General features: G+C 41.4%; 1 protein-coding gene across 3 annotated transcripts; it reads right to left on the minus strand.

Annotated features, from left to right (window-relative positions):
* Positions 1–1,141: 1,141 nt before the first annotated feature.
* On the minus strand, positions 1,142–22,683 carry radil (Ras association and DIL domains). Of its 3 annotated transcripts, XM_079338559.1 has the most exons (20): positions 22,236–22,683; positions 20,819–20,919; positions 20,629–20,746; positions 19,133–19,637; positions 15,329–15,444; positions 15,054–15,236; positions 14,154–14,838; positions 13,306–13,436; positions 12,178–12,215; positions 11,852–12,003; positions 11,577–11,689; positions 11,188–11,304; positions 9,975–10,098; positions 7,293–7,465; positions 6,666–6,816; positions 5,829–6,055; positions 4,927–5,257; positions 3,708–3,847; positions 2,863–3,002; positions 1,142–2,599 (listed from the first exon to the last, which is right to left on the minus strand). In XM_079338559.1, exons 3-20 carry the CDS (start codon positions 20,710–20,712, stop codon positions 2,446–2,448), a joined length of 3,564 nt encoding a protein of 1,187 aa, XP_079194685.1. In that variant the 5' UTR covers positions 20,713–20,746; positions 20,819–20,919; positions 22,236–22,683; the 3' UTR covers positions 1,142–2,445. The 3 variants fall into 3 exon arrangements, with proteins under 3 accessions (XP_079194685.1, XP_079194687.1, XP_079194686.1); XM_079338561.1 differs by having other exon boundaries at positions 3,708–3,760; positions 20,629–20,919; XM_079338560.1 differs by having other exon boundaries at positions 1,142–2,604; positions 20,629–20,919; positions 22,236–22,682.
* Positions 22,684–24,448: the final 1,765 nt, after the last annotated feature.

The raw sequence follows: 24,448 nt of genomic DNA on the forward strand, positions 1-24,448 counted from the left end.
ATCCGATCAATGTCATACGAACCTCCAAATGCACAACGATCAACTGTTAACTGCCAAAATCTGAACAGACTCAACGTGGAGAGTAAAACAAGGCCGAGGGGACAAAAGAAAATGTTTGCTTGGAAGTTTTAACATTGTAAAAATAAAATAAAAGATAAAACCAGGGAAACGGTAACAACTCAATACAAAGTGCTGCAAGTCCAAATCTGCTTAAAAACATTTGCAAGTTGAACTCTTAAATAAGGTTTAACCATCATAAATCATTTCCTTGTTGTAAAAGCCTCTAGAATTGACTTTTGGGGCCTCTGGCTAAAAATAAACCTACTGTGCATTTGTCTGAACTATTAAGAAAAACAGAAAATGTTACATTTTAATGTATCATTGGTGCGTCCCTCGTAAAAGGTTATCCTGCAGTCCTTTGTGTGACAGCTGGATCTTATCAGTGAGGCAGTGAACATCTCGACCTGCAGCTGTGCAGAGGGCAAAGGCTCACAGCTCCTGACTCAGGGAACCGGGCGTCTCAGGAGAGCTGAGGGCCAGGCAGCAGAAAACGGACTAAGCACAGCACTTCTTCTTCTTATTGTGACCTAGGCTTTTATAAAAGGTGACCTGTTCTAACTCGACCTCTTTCAACAGTTAAGCTGAATTAAACACAACTTGTTTATTTTGAAATCTAATCAGCCGGTTAGTTTTGGCTTAAGTTTTAAAAAATGCCTTTGGGATTACTACCTGTTCTCTGATACAGCGAAGGTCAAAGGAATGTTTTGTTTTGTGCACAGGGGAACTGTTTCTTAAAAAATCAGCAGCAGCATCTTTTAGACTAAATGATGTTTCTCTAGATAATCCTCACAGTGAAATAAGGTTGTCATGATACCACAATTGAACACTTTGATACAAAAAATAAAAGTTAAACTCAAACACTCATTACCTGTTTGGATGCCATACCTATTTCTTGTTTTTAATTAACAAAACGTGCAGGTGAACTCTTTATCATGGTCCAAGATGCTCAAAGAAAATGTCATAAACAAAAACAACCACAAAACAGCGAGGTCGGTAGATTATACAGAGCAACTCTGAATCTATCTCTGGAAACACTTGTGCACTTTAACTTTTATTATCATTTCTCAATGCCAGAAAAAAACACAATTCCCTCCATTTTATTAGTTCAAAGGCAAAAATATCAAGTATAAGCATCCTCTAACCCAATCAGAAAGCATAACTGTTTATCTAGATGCCACTTTAAGTCAAACTTTATGTAGTGTGGTAATTTCAGATTGTTGGTTCTCTTAAAACAAATTCGAGCTTGAACCTGTGTGAACAATAATGAAGTGCACAAGTTGTATCGTATTCACCCAATGTAAAACAAATAAATATGATTTAGAAAAAAAAAACACATTTCTAAATCCAAACATTACTGTATCTTCTTTTACCATCAGTTGGTTTCATTTTTTCTGATCAGAATATTAGGTGGAAAAAAACAAGATTGTGTAGTTCCCCAAATTCTCACAGGTTCTCTTTGAACGTTTGAAAAGTTTCAGGTGGTGAATATTTACAAACAACTATTTACACCTTGTACTCTGAAGCATACAGCATATATTCACAGCAAAACAGAGTTTTAAACAAACCAGGACTGTGCATCAAACTCTGGAGTGACACATGGCCTTGATAAGATGAGTCCCACTGCGGCTGCACTCCTATCTTCGTCCGTCTGTTTTGCAGGAGAGGTACATCCAGTGAGCCTGAGTGTGACATGGCAGAGCTGGGCTGTATGTGGTGACATTCATCAGTTTGATTCCCCTGCCCTTCCGTCAGACTCTTCAGTACAAAAGTCAACATTCATTCACTAAGCAGACCATAGTCATACTTTTGGGTTCATTAAAAAACAGGTTTATAAAAACATTCCACTCCAAAGGCTTTCACTTTGTTAGACATCCAGGACCAATGAGGCTGTCTTCACTTTGTAGGCAAATGCTTTTAGGTTTGTGAAGAACATTCTCAGTACCTTTTGTCTGAGCGCTTGGTAGCCTTTAGCCATGCTAATAGAATTATTATTTTATAATGATTTTAAAAAGTGTTTGGAAAACGTCCAGTGTGCATGGGTACTCTGAGGTCTGACAGAGAAGATTAAAATCCTAAAATCTACTGTGCTTAAAACTACGGTAAACTGTGCACTGGTCGGGTAGAGCTCGCTGATTAATTAGCAACTTGTCTTGCAGCACATCCCTTTGATGTCACCGTGGGTTACTGATCCTGTCTGTCACACAAACCCAGTAGGAGTCAGCATAAGGGGGAGCAGGTCTGGCAGCTGGAGAGGAGTCATGGAGCGTCATCTTCAGTTTGATTTGTTAGCTTTGTGCTGTCGCGGGGTTTCACATTCATATTTCATGCTGCCATGTGTTTTTCTGTGTGCCCTGCTCATCAGTGCACACATCTTTACCCTTCATCTTACTGCTGTTTCACCTCTCCATTTTTCTCTGTGTTGTTTGTGCGTGTCTTGGCAGAGCTCAGCAGGAGGAGGCGCTGATCTTCTCTGAGACCTCCGGGTCTGACTTGGCTACCAGGAAACGAAGGCGACCTCCTCCCAGACGAATCAGATCCACTGCACTGAGAGGAAAAACACAGGATGAAGAGGAGAGAGAAAGGGTCTGGTTACCTGCAGCTCAGCAGAGTAAGGATGAGGGTGCATCAATGTCTGGGATTACACCGGTCAATCAAAGAAATCAATTGGGTGAAGAGGCTGACAGCGAGGGGGGTGGTTAACATTGTAAAAAGACTGCTTATTGTGTAACCAATGTCACTATCATCCACCATCATTAATCTCCCCATCCCGACTCCTGTTATGGTCTTAAACATCCCGAGTACCTTTGGTAGTCTGCTCCGATAAGACTGGTCCCATTCACTGCGAGGATGCGGTCTCCGATCCTCAGCCTGCCGTCAGAGGCAGCCGGTCCATCAGGAATCAGAGTCCGGATATAAATGCCTGGAGCGTTGAGAGGAGTGTGCTGCAGAATATGTGTCAATTATTTAGGGGAGCATTGGAGTATATAAATCCAGTTATACTATGGCAAATAAAAAAATGACTACTGGTATATTTCAGATTCTTAATATCCTGCAGGTGCTCTTTTAAATCTCCATAAAGAGTCAAATTAAGTCAAATTAATTAAGTCAATTAAGTTGTTAAAATATCAGCAAAACATTGAACTCAATGTCTGCCCAGTCCGACTTACCACTTAACTCTCACCAGTAAAAGAAGAGTTTGGTTAAAAGTTAATCAAAGATCTTCAGTTTACAGGGACAAAAAGCCGAGCAAAGCTTCAATCCAAAACTGCTGGAGAATTGACTTTACCTGAATATAGTTATTGTAAAAAGCTGACAAAGACCTAAAACCTATGTTAGAAAAAAAGCTCACACATTGAGACAATTTTCCTTATGTGTTTAAATTGCATAAACCTGAAATACAACATTAAATGATGGCTCAAATAAACGTTTCAGGAAAGTAACTTAAAACTACTGAGATGCAAAACAATAATATGAAACGAAATTTACGTTTTATTATATAAAATTCTTCCAATGAAGTTTATTTTCACTGCAAAGCATCCACAAGAGAAATACAAGTTTGTTTTTGTTTTTTTTTCCGAATCTCTATTTATCCCCGTGGGGCAATTCACTCACCAAAAAAACACCAAAACAAAAACTTGTCAACTCACCAGGCCGTCTATGAGTCCCATGCCCAGTCCGTAGGGTCCTTTGTCCAGTTCCACTACAAACACCACACACAAGTCATCAGGGAGGGGAGAGACTCCAGGGGAGGATACAGGGAAAGGAAACTCAGACCCACTAATACAGCCTGCAGAGGACACGGACACCCAAACACAGAAAAACAAACACACACACACACAGACAGACAAAGACACACACACATAGGGTCTTGCTACGGGGTTGGACACACATGAGAAGTGTTGCTGTGCAGAAGACACACAAACACACACAGATACTGAGACGCATGCATACGTAGGTGCAGCTCCTGAGCTGATCTGACACATGCATGTGATTCTAACACGAGCCTGCAGGTGTCACACTCACTACAAAGAGTGAGGACTGAACAGAGGGGATTACTTCTTTAACATGAGAGATGGGACTGACACACTAACAAATATTTCAATCACACAACTGCAAATAATTAAAATGGATAGGCAGCATCATCAGAGTTTTGACCATCATTTTGGGACAAAAAATTCCAAAAAGACAAACAAAGAAAAACCCTGATAATCTATTGCTTCATTGCATTTTTATGGGTAACAGGTTACTAAACAATTCCAATCCAACACGCCCAGCAGACCAAGCGCAGCCTTTTTTAATTCTCTGTATTTCTGAATTTATTTCATGAATTTAAAGTCAATATTACTCCTTGAATTGGTTTTAATTGGGACTTTAATTGGGAAAATCCTGCCATTTTTCCAGAGCGACCCTCTGACCTCATGTAGCCTGTTTATTTTTCTGCAGCGAGAGAGGGGCATTTAAACGTTAGTGTCTGTACTGGAGTACAAAGTCTGGTGAAAATGAGAAAAACTTCAGAAAAACTTCTTCAACCCTGAAGAAGACTATTAGGGCCGCTATAGCTGAGCTGTTCTAAACATGCATTGTCATGCATAGCCAACTGAATAAAGGCTTTGTACTTGTTGCCAGAAAAAGTGTTTTTTAGGTGTGTGTGTGTGTGTTGGGGGGGGAGGATTGTATAAAATTGCACAATTGCACATTTGGTGTGAACAAAATGACAAAAACACCAGCAAACTCTCTGAGCAACTAGTTTATAGCATATCATAAAAAAAGGTTAATTTTTAAAAACTATGGTGTTTCTGAGCTGGATAACATTATGCTCCTGTGTTCCTGTTATTTTGTCCACTTCCTTTATGTTTTTCAGCCTACCCTCCAGTCCATTGGTGATGAGTCCGTTGCTCTTTTTACATTCTGCCAAAGTTCCTCTAGCACAGCCGTTTATCTGGGTGGTGGGGCCTATGATCTGTCCAGGCCCCCCTCCTCCTTCTGGGTACAGAGGGGTGTTTGGGGGGGTCAGGAGGCAGGACGGGTCTGGATTTGCTGTCCGAGGGTGGTGGACGGTGCCATTTCTTCTGAGGCTGTGTGTGTGTGACTGGCCTGAGGGTCTGTCCCGTCCTCTCTCCTCTGCCGTCTCTGGCGTCACCTCATCGCCGGGAGCCCCAGAGCGGGGGCTGCTGTGAGCCGGAGGCATCAACTCTCTCTGGGTCGGGTTAAAAAAAAGATTTTAGAAGTGTAAGGTTTGAATGGAGGAATCAATGGTCAGCAATAGGGGGAAAACATGTATGTATGCTGTGTTCAATAAATCCAAAAGTTGTTTTGAAACACAAAGGTTTGTTCCTAGATGTTCTAAGTTAAGACGATAACAGTTATTTAAGATACAAAATTAACATTTCACAGGTTGCTGAAAGTATCTGTGTTTCTGCGAAGCATGTGATGTATGGCTATATATGAGAGTGCAGTAACACTCAGGATTATGGTCTAGTCAGCCGTTCCCACTAATTAGACAGCCTAAAGACTAATCAGATTAACCATGATTTAACCATGTCTAGGATTTCTGTGAGTGAGTCTGTGTATGTGTGTGCGGCTTGGCTAGAGAAGAGGGTTTTTTTGTCTTTCATTTATGGGATTTTTGAGGAACTCCTCAACAACCACAGCTGCTGTGGCACATGGTTGGGATTAATGGGAGGTGTGTGTATATGACAGGATGCAGTGTGTGTGTGTGTGTGTGTGTGTGTGTGTGTGTGTGTGTGTGTGTGTGAGTTTTTCCTGACCTGAACGTCAGGCCAGTCAGCTGTGTTAGTTCCGTTGGATGTCGTGTGCACGCTGGGAGTGTTGGTGTGTGTTTGGGGCTTGGTGCGGAGCCCCCACAGGTAGTGTCGGATGTAGAGAAGCTGTCTGTAGATGCTGTCCTCGATGCAATCACTGTCCAGGTCCACTCTGAAGCCTGCGCTGGGCAGCACGATAGGAGGGTGGTTCTCAAAGCTCTCCAGGAGGTCCACTAAACATATAAACTGATGTCAACTCATCCGTACCCATCTACATTCAAGAAAACATGATCTCTGATTGAGCAGTTCTCCTGCTGACTCTCTGTTTTTCACGCCCATTATGAAAACTAGAGAAACGTGTATACCTATTTAGAAGAGATCCCCTAATCCTTAACCTGGTCTCTATTTTTACATATTTTTTTAGTCCTCATACAGACACTTTTGAAGTAACTTCATTACAATGCTCATTTGCTTTTGCGAACACCTTCAGCAACATCCTTCATAAAGAAGCCCTGAAGCCTTTTTAAGCTTTAAGCATCCAAGCTTAAAAAAACAGACCCCACATTTTAAGACATATATGATATTTAAGAAGCTTATCTCTATCTGCTGTCCCTCATGAGATTCGGACTAAAACATCCCACAATTATTAAAGAGGAAACAAAGAAGAACAAGTGAAGAAACAGAGAAGTAATTATGAGGAAAACATTGTTTTTACTTTGAGTAATGCTTAACACATGCTAGTAAATACTGTGCTTATAGGCTTAACTTACAACATGAGGGCTTTGTACTTGAAAAGAAAAAAAAAACACAAACTCAACCACACTCACAGATTCCAACACTTACCTGTTCTGTAAATATACGCCTCGTCCTCACTGCTGGGTTGCCATGTTGGGACAGGGCCTAACTCTGCTGTGAGCTGGTATTGGGTGAGAATCCTGTGCAGCTGGACCGGTTTCAGAGCTGGGTGCTCGCTGGACAAAGCTCGCCAACTTGACTGCACAAAAGAAAAAAAAGAAGAAGAAGAGACGGAGAAGGAGAGCGATTCATCAAAAGTCTATTTTACATACAGAATCGAGTTGAGCAAGGTTAAAAGGATGTCAGATCAATAGACGATCAGAGTGACTTGTTTCTCAAACAGTTCTGAGATATGTATGAAAAACAGACAAGAGAATTGATTGCAGCTCATTATAGTTTTCAAATCCTCAGACATGCCAGAGAATACTGACATTCAAAAAGCTGAAATCAGTAGAATTGAAGCTTTTTTGCTCAAAAATTACATGACTGAAAAAAGGTAATCACTGAATTAGTTGACAACTGAGGAAAAAACTGAGAACCAGATGATACATTTAGGAGTCGAATGACACCCAGCATTTTGAGTAAGCAGAAAACTTGCAAATAATCTTAACAGTACACTGTTGTATAATCCTGTATAGAACAGTGATGGATTCTGTGTGTGTGTGTGTGTGCTACCTGTGTGAGCTGCTGAGGAGGTGTGGTCAGTATGGAAACAGTGCTGTTGAGTTTGGTGAAGAATTTATCAGCCAAATGTCCCAGACCCGACCTACTCGCCCACTCCATGACCATCCGCAAACACGCCTGAATCTGCAACACCTTGGAGCGCTGGAACCAACCCCGAGTTGGACCTACATAGACACACACACATGCACAACCTGTAGTACTGTAATTCCTTAGATATTTCATTGGAGGCACTGCAAAGGATTTGTTTCTCTTTGGTGTGTCAGCAATCCTGAGAGAAAGGCAACATGAAGGAGGAACAGACATTCAGGCATTAATTTTTAAAGAAGTTGATACTGCCGACAATTAAATGTTAGCACAGCCACTAGTCCCCTGCTACTTGCAGAATACAAATCGACTACTGTAGAGGGGCTGTCCGAGGGTGGGCTAAGCTGAGTGGGTTTGAGTTTTACTGCACAACAAAACCAGCCTGACGCCCTCCCTCTGGGTCTTTTTTCCTTCTCTGTTTCACATCAAAGAACTGAAGGAAGTTTCCTGGCATGACATCAACTTTAAATCAAGCATTCGTCAAGTTGGCATCCCATAGTTTGTCAATCTGTCATGCCATTACCCCACTGCAGCTATAATTCCTATTTAAGCTTGCTAAAATACCCCCCAAGGTGAGATCAGGCTTCTGCTGGGGTTTGGTGCAAACAATGGCAAACAACTGGACTAGAGCTGGTCATCATATGAGATTTTTTGAAAGCTACAGTATTGATCCCTGACGTTTATTTCAGACCCAGAAGCAATACTCAACAAGTCCAAACCATATCCAAATGTCACTTATACTCCAGGTATATGCAAGACACTGTACTGATACTTAGGTAGGACTGCAGCTAACAAGTTTTTATTCATTTTTGAGCTAATGTCCTGAGAAAAGGGTTGACCTTTGTCCTCAAAATGATAGGGAACAGTGGCAAATACTTCATTTACTATTTTAGCTTACTGTGTCATCTTTGCTTTGCACGAAAAATAAAATACAAAGATAAAAAGGTTCACAGAGAAGCTAAAAAAACCCCCCCACAGACCCCCAATGAGTCAGATTTCCAACTGACAGGATTTGATTAACTTCAAGAAATACTTTTATAATTTGTTATTGTAATGATCATCCCTGTCACATTTAACAAAGTATTGAACATTTTTGAAATGCACATTTTTGAAATATATGCATCAATACAAGAACCTTTAAACTCGTACTTTAAAAAGAACGAGAAATGATGTAAATGATGCTACAATGTCAGCAGTTGATACCACATTCATCAATCAAAGAACCATTGTCAGCACTAAACCCCAGCAGCATGCTGCTAATAAATACACAACACTCATCAGACAATAGACTTAGTGGAACCAAACACTAAACATGGCCCCCCAAAAAGTCACATCTACATGTATAACATTATATGCACACACACACACACACACATTCAAAAACAAAAGCAGAAATATTCTGCCATATGTTTTCGATGAACACACACACACACACACACACACACACACACACACGCCTCTCTGTAATAGGCTTATGTCTAGGCATACAGTAATCTATGTGTGAGGCTTCACAAACAGACGAGACATCACTTGACCTCTAAGAAGAGGTGTCATAATGCTTGGCAGTAGCTGGTTTCTAAACTCACAGAGGAAAGCCATGGTACACTCTCAAAGAAAACGTCAAAACGACAAAAAAGGGATCCAATATACTCTGTCTAAAAGCAAGACACACAATCTTTACCATCATACAAATCCATGACAGAGTCGTGTACTATTATTGAATATCTGATCAGGTAAATATGTAATATTTGGTTGTGTGTGTTTATTTGATTGTGTGTGTGTGTGTTTTGTGTGTGTGTAGATTGCAGAGCACCCATTGCAAACGTCAGCGTTACCTGCTCTAAACTCACTTGACTGTTACCATGGACACCATCAGTAGAGAAATATAATTGAGCAACAAAAAGGGCAGCCAGGGAAAGAAGGAGAAGCCAGATAGACAGATTCATGTAAATAAAGAGGAGGAGGTGGGGGACAGAGGAGGAAATAAAAACATTTCTTCTTCTTCTTTCGCCAGACATGTGATCTGTCCTGTCTCCACCGGCTAATGAAGACATATGGTGCGTGCGCCAGTGTGTGTATGTGTGGCTAAAGACAAAAAATGTGAGTGTAGAAAGGGTGGAGGTTGAAAGGTAGTCTGGCACAAGTCTATAGCCATGTAGAAAGACAAAGTAAAAAAGGTCATCACAACAACTGGTCGACCTTGAAGCCTTTTCCCCTACACTCTGCTCTTTCCTCTCTTTTTTCTTTCTCCTCTTGCCACCACCCAACAGCACCACATCTCTTTTTTTCTTCTCACCCACTGATGACCAGATGGAAGGAAGGAAGTCAAGAAGGAGGAGGAGGGGAGAATGCAGATAGAGAAAGGGCATTGAGGACAAATCTGGGTTAGTCACTGTCAAAATGCTGACAAGGACACAAGGACATTCTCTCACTCGCTCTCTTTCTCTCTCTCACTCACTCACTCACACACACACACACACACATGCACACACACACACACAAACACACATCCACGCCCACACAACTGTACAAATGCTGAGGGAGGTCAAATGGGAGACAAAGTGTGAGTGTGCCTGCTTGTTGTCCTACCTTTGTCCATTAGCTGGTTAAAAAGCGACACATTGGAGAAGAAGAAGAGGTATGCAAACATCTGAGCCTGGATCTCTGGGTGGACCTGGTAGCTATGCAGAAGCTCTTGTGCATTCTGAAACACCTGGGCACAAAACATACACAAGCACATGAGCATAGAAACGCTTCTTCTGTATGTCTACAGCATTTATCAAAAAAATAATTAATAATTTATTAATCCCACAAGGGGGAAATTCGGTTTACACTCTGTCTAATGAACACACACATAGGCCGAGATACACACTCATGGACAAACAGGGTTTTTAGTGACATGCATTAATGGAGATGTCTCAGAGTGAGGGGGCTGCCCACAGCGAGCGTTCCAGAGCGGTTTTGGGGTTCGGTGCCTTGCTCAGGGGCACCTCGGCAGTGCTCATCAAGTGGACTGGCACCTTTCCAGCTACCAGACCAGTTTCCGGACTTGGTCCGTGCTGGGACTTGAACTGGCGACCATCTGGTTCCCAACCCAAGTCCCTACAGACTGAGCTACTGCCGTCCCAAAATAAAAATATGGTCAACATCTAAAACACAACATTTATAAATACTCTCTTGCTCTTTGTAACGCCAACATGATAACTACACGTAGAACATTAAGAGACAGGACCTTTTATGGCTTCACCTTTCCATCAACTTCAAATACCTCAGTTGAGTTATTTTATTGGCGTTTTTTTTATCCTGATGAATTCAATATTAAGTTGGGAGGAATTGAACAAACTTTGAAGCACAGCATGCGTTTGTATTTGCAATTATTCATTCACAGGCTAGTTAGGTTTAAATGATTTATGTACAGCTGTGTTACAGATCATCTAGAAAGAGAGGTGCAATATAAGTGGAACATGATGAGGCATGACTTTGTTTGCCATTCAAGTGTGTTTTGGCATTTTAATTAATGTTGGACTTTCCTTTTTAAGGAGGAAAAGGACATGCCTGAAGTTTTTTTTACTGTTTTAGTAATTTTCTTTTTGCATAAATCATAAAATTTACCTTTCATTACAAAGGTGTAATCTAATGTCTAAAGCATGTCTAAAATAAGATATCTTAAAAAAATAATGTGAACAAAACTGAATGTAAAACACAGAAAAAAGGATATTCATTAAAACAATTATTGACAATTAATGATCAATCATTTTTTATAACCATGTATAACCTTCCCAACAATACAACACGTGCCTACCTGCAGCACCCTACGGACAGGTTCAGGAAACCCAACACCTCCTTTCCAACACGGCTCAGAGCTGTCAGCTGGGAATGGATTACAGTCCAACAAACCTGGCAACACTACATACAGAGCCTGTAGACACACACACACACGCATACACACACACACACACACAACCCTGATGATGGATGTGATCTCTAATTTAAAAATTACATTCAGTGACTTCAATGTATTCACAGTCTTATCTCACCTTGTCATTTATTGTGTGTGTATGTGTGTGTGTCTGTAAAAACTCGAGCACTCAGTGTAAGTGAGGATCCGTTCATTGAGCTCTTTATTAAAAACAAGATTGAAAAAAGTGTCTCATTTAAAGGATGGCACGGTTTGCTGTGGTGACAGATTACCTTGGTGATATAGTAGACACATTGCTGGAAAGTGTACATGATTACTTCTTCCAGGATGGTCATTGCCTCCTCGTTGGCTGATATGGTCGCTGATAGCAATGACTCTTTCGACCCTAGACAGAGATAGAGCCACGCTTAAGAAATATAGACAGAGAGGGCGGGAGCAATGCTGTTCCAGGGTTTACTGTTCGTCAGTGTGAGTAATGACACTGATTTGTTCCCACACTCATTCAAACAGTGTGTGTGTGTGTGTGCGTGTGTGTGCGTGTGTATACCTTGCAGAGTTTCTATGCTGTGTGTGTATGCTGGTGCTCTTTGCTGTATAAAGTAAAGGATCTCAATGGAGTTAGACATCCAGAAGAAGATGGTCTGCAGGTCTGGAATCAAGTCTGAGATACTCAGCAGAGACAGGGAGGCCGGGTCCTGGCTACATGCAGACACACGCACGCACGCAAGCGCACACGCGCGCACACACACACACACACACACACACACACACAATGAGAGAAGTGTAACAGTAATAAGACACAATGAACATACTGACTCACAAAAACGTCATAGGAGCACAGTTGCTCTCTTTCTGTTGAAAGGTAATACTTACTGCTGAGCTTGCTTCTGAGCCAGCTCCTTTGTCTTCTCCTGCACCACAAACACACACACACATGCACACAGCAATTAAGTACTCATTAATCTTTAAGGATGTGCGTAGGGAAACGTCACTTCACACCACTATCACTATCACTGCAGAATGGAACACCACCGTTATATCAACATAAACTGACCCGCTCACACTGACACATATTTATTATTACTCTGTGACCCACTGGTCTAATTATAAGCTTATTCTTAATATAAGATAATATAAACAAAACACTTAGTGAGGCTGACCAACTCTTATAACACTCAACTGCATGTACATGAGGCAAAGTAAAACTTCAAAAGTGAAGAGAAGCTCTTACAAAGAGCACATTTCTAATAAATACGGTATATCTCGGTTTTACTGAGACAGAATTTACTTTTTGTTAGAACTCACTTTTAGACAGCGATCAATAAATAAAAAAAGGTATCTGATCTTTGCAGGCGTAGGCTTGTGATAAGAAAGTCCAATCGATACATTCTGACTGAAGAGAAAGTTTTCTGGCGAGCCTACCCACATACATACTGTACACACTTGTGTGTAGATGTTGTATTTATTCGTTATTTATTTATTCGTTGTTTGTTTTTCTATCTATTTCAAACCCTAAAGTGTTATCTTCAAAGGTCTTTTTTTGTTAAAAACGTTCTGTTTATTATCTTACCAATCCTAACATTTGTCAATCAAGATGTATAACTATTTCCTTAATTTAGGAATTTAAATAATGCATTGATTTAACAATCGCTTCAACATAGCATTTTTTCAGGTGAGTAATTGTTACAGATCTAATTAAGTTTATAATATAATCTCTAATGATCTCTAATAATAATAATCCTTAATCTTTGGAGGTTAGAGGTCATGACAGAGATAAATGATTCATCATTTAGATAACACAAAAATCTGTGTAAAAAAAATCTACATGTGTAATACAGTGCAACACATGTGACATGAAACCCTGTTTAGCTATTCACCTGACCTGACACGGCTGAACAGTTTCCCTCCACAGGAGGTCGAAATACCAAAGAATCTCAGGACAGACAGACGGACGAACAGACAGACAGACAGAGGGAGACAGTGAGCCAGGCAGAAACTGACCCATGCTATGGTCTGAATTCTTCTGACAATCTTGAGAAGCAGTTTTCCAAAATTCCCAGGCGGGAAGGCTGAGGCAGAGTGTTGAATGCACAGACACAGCAGGTAGGCAGGCGTTAGCTTATGATCATCTCCTGAAAGGGAGGACAAGAGTTAGTTCATGTTACGCAAAAAAATAACCTCATCCACCTCTAGTGATATTATCTGTTTATGCAATTGTCATAGTCATTCAAAAAATACTTTCTAGAAAATAATCACATGATCGGCTTTTTGGGCTGTGGAACATTCCCAGAAAAAAGCTAACCATGAGGTTTGAGGATTAACTAATGTAACAGGAACATTAATTCTGGGGAAAGATGTAGTTTTCTCATTTGTAACCATTTGACTAAAAAGTTAAAACAAACTGGAGGTGAAAAAAAAGTCTTTCTCTTAAGAGAAACATTGCAAATTGCTTTTATACCATTTTTGCATTATTTCCTTTCTGAGTCAATACAAAGAGCCACGGAACAATCCCAAACTCTGATACAAAGTAATATCTGTGTTTATTGAGGATCACATTCTAACCTTCCTGTTCCTCTCTATCCAATATTTCTTCTTTATTAGAGATGTTTAGAATTCAATTCACCTCAACTAAACTTGATGACAGAATTTCAAGACAGGAGGGCTATTTAAAAAAAATAAAAAAAATAAAAAAAATACATGCTGAACTATTTTTATTAAAATGAGACGGGAGGGTGAGATTGTTGTATTAGCTTGATAGAATGACTTTAATGACTCTAGATCCACTGGAATATAAACACTGGTTTAAACACTCTAAAATCAAATGACACCCTCTCAATCAGAGACTATACCTCCAGGTTCTATGAGAGACACAATCCTGTTCAACAGCTGGTCCTCGTGAGTTTGGTCAAACTCCAGCTGTTGCCTTCTTTTCTGACTTCCTCCTCCTCCTCCTCTCCCTCCTCCTCCTTCCCCTCCTGACAAACTATGGGGCACTGCCGCTGTCGACCCCCCGCTGCGAGGTTTCACCAGGTGAGGTTTGAAACTGCGTCTTATTGCTGGGACACTCAACACCTGCGCCGATCTGTCCTTCAGCACAGAACCACACATCTTACAAGTCTGAGCCCCACCCTCTCCCTCCTCCACCCCTACGTCATAGAGCTGCCCCAGGGAGCGGAGGCGCGCCAAGGTCTGAGCGGGCAGAGGCTTAGCACCAGTTGGGTCCTTGTACAGAAAGATGTAATGCGCTCCAAAGGACAGGAGGTCACCGTGTCGCAGCGTGGTGGACCGCTCGCAGCGGGAAAAGTTCACAAGAACCGTGGCGTGGAGAACTGGCTCAACAGCAACACAGAACCGTTGGCTCTCCTCTTCTCCTTTGTTGTTGTTGTTGGCATGACGACGGGATGCAGGGACTCGGCGCAGGCGGCAGTGGAGGGGCAGGATGTCAGGTGAGAAGAGGCAGATGTTGGGGCGAGCTGACGGAGTCTCCTGACCAACTGTGTGCTGCTCCCTGTTCAGCAGGTACACCAAACAGTCCTGAAACACACCAAACAATAAATAATCAAAGGAAATGAAGATCGCCAACTAAACTACAAAAGTATAGACAGACTTGAAGTGTTCAGGAGTCCCAAAAGTAGTATCAGTATCGATAAAAATGAACGTTTCCCATCTCTAAGGAACACCCTTCAGATTTGGAACTGGGACTATGTGAAGAGCATATAATGACAGAGTAACCTCCTCTCCAACAATACCTGCCGATTGTAGCCCTGTAACAGCAGGAGGTGGGGGGACTGGTAGAGTGAGTGCCTCACCCCTCCACCTCCATGACTTCCCTCCTCTTTCCTCCGGCTGCTGGAAGCCAACTCACGTTCCCGAGCCCTTAAGGGTCCTGGCAGGGTGGAATAATACCGCTTGGGTTCGTCTCCCACACCCAGCTACAGAACCATGCACACACACAAGTATTCAGGATTTAAAGCAGCAGGATAACGGGTCCATGAATGACATCAATTCATTATCATTATATTACCTGGTTAAGACTGGTTTCGCTGAGGCTGCGGCAGAAAGATGAGTTGCTTGAGCGTGGCAGGGTCAGCGTCCCCTTCGCCCTGTTCCTCTGCAGCTTACGAGCCTGAGCATTAATATCTAAAGGGAGGAGGAGGAGAAGTAAGAGGGGGGGACAAAGAGGGAGAGAGGAGGGCAGGATAGATAACAGGAGGATTACAATAAAAAATTAGGGGGCAAAGGGGGACGAGAGAGATGTGGAGGACGAGAGAAAAGACAGGCAATGAATGAAATATAAAAAAGACAGTGTACATAAGGTGCATGTGCGATGTTGGTATGTATGTTTGACTTGTGAGTGAACAAACTTCTCAGGCTGTCGTGACACAAAGTGCGTAACGGTCATGTGTGAGTTGAGTGGAAGCTGGATGGAGCAGACCACAGTGAACTGAATGACTGAGCAGCTCCTCATGCGATGGCTCACGGATTTTGCAAACACACACTCAAGACTGTTTGAACCACTTGCAAATGGGGGTGGCACTCGTAACAGCGCAGGTAGAAGTGGTCACCATGGCAATGAAGTGACAGCCACCCTACCTGAGGCCAGTCCCCACCTTTAGAGCCGGACTGTACCACTCGACCACAGCGCAGAGGGGAGCTTCTGTGTTTGCCCAGCCCAGATCGACCCATTAGAGCCGCCAAGAATTGGGAGGTTTTGGGCCCTACAGCAGGGTGGGGGGGGTGGGGGGGTGGGGTTACGAAGGGGAGGAAGGGGCTGAGAAAATGACCCCTCGCCAAAACACCAAGTACAGAAAATCCTCCCCCACTCACTTTTTTAAACCACACACCATAAGGCACACATGCACTGTGGAGTTCTAAAAAGCATGTGGTGCTTCTAGTGAGTTACATTAGCAGTTAGTAAGAAGAGATAAACAGGTAAAGGTATGAGGTTTTTAATAATACACTGTTCATTAGAATGCAAAGGAAATCCAAGTCAGGCTACAATCACATTGATTCATTACAACTTGTTTGGAAGCTTAGACTGAAGCCAACAAAATAGTAAAAGCAGATTTATTCATGCCATAGGTTAAAATCCTAACATACCTTTGAAATGCTATCTCATTGTTAAAGGTGTGTGAATTAAAAACTCAGATCTCACACATGTGCCTGCATGCTCATAGGTACACCAGGGAAGGAAGAAAAGAGAACAAGTAAATCACAGTGAATAAAGGCAAACAAGAAGAGACCGTTGTGTGTGTGCGAGTGCTTTCAACACCCCGACACAAAAAAAGAGAGAAAAGGTTAGCTTGAGAATGTAAATATGTTAATATGCATTCATTTATGTCTCGTTTTAGATTTAGACTTTCTTTATTGTCAGTCAAATTTGAACTTTACAGTGCAGATAGGAACGAAATTTCGTTGCATGTTTTCATCCCTGAGGGAACGCTTTGCTGTGACACATTTTTTGTTCATATAATTAGAAGCTTTGGGAAAGAGGTAGAGGCTGGCTGCAGAGGAGTATAACTAGAATGTCTCTGGGCACAATAAGGGACGTTTTTAAATGAGAAAGCTGGTGATAATCTTTATACTATTATCAACAAATCCAATGAGAAGGCCAAGGGCAATATTTTATAGATCCTATCAGTGAGTGTTGGATCTATTAGTCTCCCTGACTGAATCTGTTTACAATGAGCACAGTGGTTCACTATGTAACCCAGATTCAATACATGAATGTGTATTAATCATAAGAGTGTACAAACGAAGAAGAACTCGCTAACACAAAATCATCCTTTGACTCGTGGACTACTACTTCGAGTGTAAGGTTTGTAGCCTATCTTGGGTGTTTTGAGCCATAATGGAAACACATAGGGACAGCTCAGTTCTGATTGGCTGGTTGTCTTGGCGGTTGCTTATCTATCAAAAGGTTGCCTCGCTCTTTAGCGTTCTACGCTTTTCATCATTTATTTTTTTAGTCTCTTCACATCATGGTTTATTAAAAAAAAGATGTGTCAAAAGCCATTCGGAGTATTATTGAACTCACAGGGAGTTTACAGAAGTAAAAATAAACAATCATGTCAAAAGCAGGATTGTTTACTCAGACTTCCTTATAATATATATTCAAACGTCTTTATTGTATTATTGTAAACTGCTGGCCAAATACAGTACAAATGATTGAATCATGTGGAGCAACTATGTACATTTTTAGCAAATGTTGTAGGTCACATGGACTTTTCACAATATTAAAACAAAAAGGTTCCTTGTTATTTATTTTACAGGGTTACTAATAGTGTCTCATTGTGCGAAATGTGTACAATGACTCTAATGTGCAACAATACGAAAAACTTGTTGACAAACTCTTTGGCTACCACAGAGGTCGACATAGCAACCAGCTAACCCTGGCATGCTTTCATGAGAAATGTCAGTGTGGCAGTGAGACTAGCCCTATTCTGCCTGTTCTGAGAATGACATTGACAGGTTTTTACTGTGAATTTCACAAGGCATATAGGGGACTAAGTGACCTGATCACTAAGTTGGTCAAACTACCAAAAGATTATTTATTGAATACATTATAAAACCAAAAAATATTTAAATAGCCAAAGATTCATTAAAGAAGTGTCTCAACATGATCACACTATGTAACTTTGGCAGCAGGTCGAGTCTTTACGGTACTAGTTCACACACAAGCCTTCAGTAAAAACAAGAAGCTGGTTAGCCCGTCTTGGTACAATGGAGTAGGGGTGTCCCCATCCGATATTAATATCGACTATCAGTGCGATATCAGCCAGAAAACAAATGTCGGATTTTATCTGACTGCATCTCAAATAGAGGAGGAAGAGGAAGAGGAAGGTGACAATTGAAACTAAGCAGAGAAAAAGAGAGATCGACCAAGTGAGTGAAGCCGGACCTAAAGCAACAATCCAACAGCAGAGCCATTTAGCCACAGCCCACAGATATTAAAGTAACAGATGAATACACCTAACAGTGCTAGGCTGGAAAGAAATATTGACCCAAACTGTCCCTTTAAGACTGATCAAACATGACCTCACCCTACACCATCCTCTTGTCCCCTTAATAAGTCTCCCCCAAACTATGACTAAACTGAGGAGTAAATGCCATCGAGGCATAACAGAGTGTTTTTTTTCTGTTGTGACTGATTCCTTTTTTGTCAGAGGTGTTTATGGAGGACACAATATCCTTACTCAAAATAGAAGTAGGTAAACAGTATGACAGTTTGATAGCCCCTCGTGTAGCCCCTGCTATCTGCCCACAAGGGAAAATGCCCGTAAGGCCAGATTAGCAGTCTAGACCTGACACATACAGTACTCCATATGCAAACAGATTGCAAACAATGGGCTGAAGATGCTTGTAGACATATGCATAAAGCCCGCAATATTACTGTACTTTGCCAGTCAACGTGGTTCTTTGGCTTCTCACAACTTACTTGCAGGCTTTGCACCCTTTGCTAGTAAACAAATGCATTTTGAGGTGTAGGCGTAACAGCAATGTGTGTCTTATTACAGTGCTGTTACAGTCATGGACCCAAAGTGCACCAAACCAAAATTCCTACATAATCTTTAACCTAAGACACATGTAATCATCCGATAAGGAGGACTTCTCTCAGGAACAATACTGATGGAAGCTCTCTTTTTGCATACACACACGTATACATAGACGTGCGCACGTCTGCACACGCACTCTGCAGAAGAGGTAACGAGCTGTGATATTCTGCTGAGCTTGGTATGTCAGCAAAGGAAGCGTTCTAGACAAGCTGCTGTGTGTGCACGTGTGAGGCTGTCTATACTTGTATGCGTGTCTTTGTGAGCCTTCTTACCAGCAGTGATGGTATCTTTCTCCTTGGCGTTGATTTCCTCCACCTCTGCTCTCCTACGCAGCTCAAATCGGCGAGCGTGTCCTTCCCTGGGTTTCCACAGCTCTTGGAGCAACAGCGGCTTTTCATTGTCCCCAAGGGCACGCAGGCACTCAGTTCGCCACTCCCCTCCTCCTATCCCACCTCCACCCTCCAAGTGTCCAATCACATCACATAGCACGTAGGAGTGGGCAGAATTCTTATTGAGCGAGTAACGCTCTAGAGCCTCTTTGACCAGTTCCTGCGCACTGGAGCGCGGCGTGGCTAGGACGCTCTTGTAGTTGGCACCGGCACAAATTTCATCTCCAAAAATCTTCAGCACCCCAGGGGCAGAGCTCTGCGTTGAGAGCTCAGCGGGATCATCCGCTGGTCGCTCTGAGGGTTCAGTCGTTGAACGTCGATCACCACGAGTGTTTGTTCCTGTTTCTACAGGGACCCGGTCTCTGTAACTCAGGGTGCGGTACAGGACCTGGTGAAAAGAAAAACAAAGAAAAACAAACTGAATTCACTGTAGAGTGACATAAATACTGACTTTAGGGTTCATATACACCACTATTTCAAATTAAAGGGTCATGATCTTTAAAAAAAATCTTCTCTCTTCTTACGATACCTCACAGGTTGTTTTTATTGTAACTATGGAGAAAGCTATATGTTTGCATTACTTGAGTCCAACACACATAACCTTGGACTTGCACAGGGGACAATAAAGTGAATTGCATTGTATCGTATTTCTGTTTTTTGTGATTGATTCTGCCACCATCTTGGAGCGAATAGACCTTTTTTAAGTGCTATAAAAACCTATTTGAACAGGAATTAAAGTAGGGATACCGAAAAATATATACTACAGCGCAACACACTATGACTTGCTATTGGTTCAACTGTTGAAAGCCTTAATACAATAAACAATCTATTTAACCCACAGCAGGAGTAAAAGTTAACGGCTGATTGTCAGATAGATTTCAGTCAGAAAGAGAAACTAGACAGGGTTTCGGCCACTCTCTTTGCTCCATCAAACCCTTAGACCAATTGACCAGACAAGACAATTCAATAACAGAATACATGTAAATAAAAAAGCTAAATAAGTGTCTTTGCTGATGATGTAATGATCTACTTAAGGGACCTTATGAAATCATTTATGTAACTTGTGCAAATCCTAGAAAACTGCATATTGTATTCTTGGCTCAAAACAAATATAAGTAAATCCATAGTCCTCGTGTTTAATTGCCCCCCAAATCAAAAACCTAAAGAACTCAGGCCGGGGTTGGATTCAAGCCTAAAGGTCTCTTGGATGAGGACTTAAATCTCCTTGCATTGTGCGTGCAACAAAACCACTAGTCTATCGGCGCCCCATGTTCATGCAACTTTGATCTCAAGTACATTTTTCCATTATCATTACTGGCGCCTGATTGTAATGCAGTGTGTGTGTGTGTGTGTGTGTGTGTGTGTGTGTGTGTGTGTACCTGAGTGAAGGTCCTGCTCTGGCGTTTCAGGCGACTCTTGGAGGGAAGGGACATACTGGCCCCGGAGGAGGAACCGTAGAACATGATGCTGCTGTTGTTCGCTTCACAAACTATACAACTGATGAGCGCAGATATTAATTTTAAAACACAACTTATTTTGTGTGCGTTTGTATGTGCATCAGGCAAGTACCTTATGTTAAATATTGTCACTCCAATGTACCGCAGCACCAGGTCAAAGTTTAGAGTGTAGGATCAGATGATTTTCATTTCTTGTCACAGTCCCCTTTCACACTGGAGAAGCAAGTCAAACAAAAACACAATGTTAAAGACAGTTTACAAAAACAGTATACAGTTATTGTTGACTTCAAGATCACTTGAGGTCCACTTGGAAGCCAGATCCCTTCAGTGGCTTACTGATGTAACTTTTAGCTTTTTAGACAAGAAATACCATAACCCATATTGAAAGCTATACAACCCTACCTCTTGCTGCATCCAGTCATGCACTTTAAAGCCAGGTGTTTCCAGTCTACGTCCCTGCACATTCAGGCTTCACTACTGCTGTTTGATGTTTTACTTGACTGGCTAAGACCTTTCATGCAAGTCACATCAGGAAACATTAGCTGGACATTATTTGGGCAGTCTATTTGAAAACAGATGAAAGCAGCGCCTCATGCAGAATGACATTTTACAGTATGATTTCTGTTCAGCAAATAATTGGCAGGCAGCCTAAAAGGTGTTGTTGTAGCTGACTCTGCAGCCACTGGTGGGATAACGTGACTATTTTAAATGCCTTCTAATCCACAGTAATCTGGCTACTTGGCCGCAGTTAACTCAATCCAAGGACCATCTAACCGCACATATACACACAGTGCAAGAAACAGAGATAAAGAGAGGCCTACATTTTGCATTCCTGGGGTGTGTTATGTGACCCATAGCTAGTCTTACAGTTGGAAATCACCCCACACAGACTGCGACTTCTCCAGCACATTTTTTACCTGCTGTCTGTCCTTGTCTCAGAATAAGGGGAAGGTCAGAAGTAACGTCTGAAAAAAACATTTCACAGCCATAATGGCCAGGTTACAAATTAATGAATTTGTGACTACTGTGGTGTTATTCGGTGTCGGTCCGTCTGTTGACGGCTTTGGCCTCACTGGTCGTCAGTAGCAACCGCCGTAGCAACAAAAGGCAGGAGAAAATCCTCCGAAATTAATCCGTTGATGAGTTGCCAGGCGCGGCACTAACACACCGGTCTAACGGTCCGGTCCACATGTGTCTTTAATGATTTTAGTCGAGCTCGTGACACACAATGATAAAGCTATAAGCGTAAACACAGTCCCGACACGTGAACGACACTCACAACAATTATAACTACGCAGGTTGTGAAATCCCCCCCCCCCCCAAAAAAATAAATAAATAAATAAATAAATAAAAATAAATAAAATTAAATAAAAAATAAAATTAAACAAAACAAAAACAAAAAATACAACAACAACAGAAAAAAATGGGGCGTATGCCATTGAAGATAATATGTCCCTGAAAAGTTGAGGTGTGATTCCAGCAGTGAAAACCCCAATTCCTTAAGGGCTCTCCTGGATGTCTGTACTCACGCTGCCTGCAATGCGTGGCTCCATGGTGCTGGGGAATCCTTCTTGGCTTTTTTCTCATTCTGTCTCCCATGGCAAATCCCAAGAAAATGTGAGGAGAAAAAAACCCACCTGCTCTATTCCGATCGACACCCTGCCGTCCAGGGCTCCCACCCACACCCCCAAAAGCCCGTTAACTTGGACGACAGCCAACCGCCGAGGGCTCCTGTGTCTGTGTGCTCATCTCCGCCGAGTGTCCAGCAATGCCCGCTGCCTCAAGCAACCGCATTCCCACATCTCCAGCGTTTCACTGCCGATGGCCGAGCTGCGACGGAAATACCCGAGCTCACCTCGACGCACCTGCTCTGGCACCCGAGTATACGGAAATCCCGCCCCCTGGCGGACACCGGTGGCTACAGCAAGACATGAGGGCTGTGGCATGATGGTGACTTCGAATATTGAATGATAAGGGAGAGTGAATCGTGAGTGTGTGTGTGTGTGTGTGTGTGTGTGTGTGTGTGTGTCTGTATGTATGCCATGATTTTCTTCAAATAAAACCCCTCTGCCTGATCTCACTTTGGTATTGGTTATTAGTAAAATAGGTGATAGAGGGTTTGTTTTTTTTAAAGTAAAAATACTTGAATTTCCCTCGGGATCAATAAAGTATCTATCTATCTAAAGATCTATCTATCTATCTATCTATCTATCTATCTATCTATCTATCTATCTATCTATCTATCTACTTCTATTCTTACTCTCAGCAGCAGATTCTGGTGTAATCCAACAACAGTGTGTAAAAAAGTAGAGTGAAGTGACACAATATAAAATGTTGAGTCCAGGTAATACTGCATGATTTTTTTATTACAAGAGAAATAGAAAAGATAAAAGCATTGTTGGCATCATATAGGCTTGTCACAGCACAAAGCACCACAGACAGAAAAAAAACCCAATTGAATAGAAGAGAGAAAGAACAAGATATAATCATTCTTGTACGATCGAAGAAAAAATACACAGCATCACTGAGAACAGAGTCAGCAGCTCCACAATCACAGAGTATTTCAACAATGTACAGAGGGACCATGAAGGCGTCAAGGGGAGTTGAGAAATCTCTATACAAAGTCAGGTGGGCACTGTATCTGAATGACACAGATAAAACAACTAAGACAAGACAGAAACACATACAGAAATCAAATACTTCGTCTCACTCTCATCTGTGGAGCATGAATACTGGCAATGATAGGCTATAATCCCCCCAGAGCACTGCAAAACAAGAAATACTCAAGCATTTTGTGTTTCTCATAGGCTTAAGTAAACACATAACGTACAGATATTCTAAAGAGTACTCTTTTCTTTGAGAATATATCTGAAGAGTTTAATTTCAGATTGACATATTGAAGGTAAGAAATACCATCCCCAAGCAGTTATATTTGTTTTGTCATTAACTTTCCACTCTATTGACAAATAACAAAACATCTAAGAGTGATAAAGATAAAATATTAACATAATATTGTGTTTATATCAATATAACTGTTTTTGTAATTTCTTCAAGCTATTTTTGCCTGCAGTTGTTTGTTGGTTGTGCGTCACATAAAGTAATACAAAAGTGGTTGAAATGTTTTTTTGTTTATATGCCAGTCAGATTTTCTTCTTGGACACTACAATATGACGATGATGCATTCATAAGCTGGTTGGTAAGTTCGTACTGAAAGGAAAGTGTCATTTAGTGCCCAAGACCTGTTCAGGAGCAGTTAGGCAACAAGGGGAACAGTTTGTGCAAACCTGCTCCTTTCTTGAAAAAACAGTAGAATTGTTCTATAATGTTATTTTTTTTCAATGTTGTAAATTATTTTTTATCTCTGACAAAAAGACGGTGATGTCTCTCCTATATTTTCCCTTATTTGTATTTAAGTCAGTCTGCCTGATAGCAAAAAAAAACAACAACTGTAAAGTTTGGTCAAAGGCAAAGTAACAATGAAATATTTACTTTACTTGAATTAAGAAATGTCTCGACATTCAGCTTGCAAGTGTAACCCCACAGTATATTTAAGAGATTCTACAATGCATATATTTGTATAGTTAATCAATTACTTTAAACACTACTTGTGCTATCGTATCTATAGTGGTTTAATATTTGTTTCTGTCTGCCTTAAAGATTTCTCCTAACTTTTAAGATTATTACCCATAAGTACAGCTTGAAGACAACTTTTGTGACAACAGCCTTACTTGGTGAGCTGGAA

Source organism: Symphodus melops, assembly GCF_947650265.1.
Source record: "Symphodus melops genome assembly, chromosome: 2".
Taxonomy (NCBI): Eukaryota; Metazoa; Chordata; class Actinopteri; order Labriformes; family Labridae; genus Symphodus; species Symphodus melops.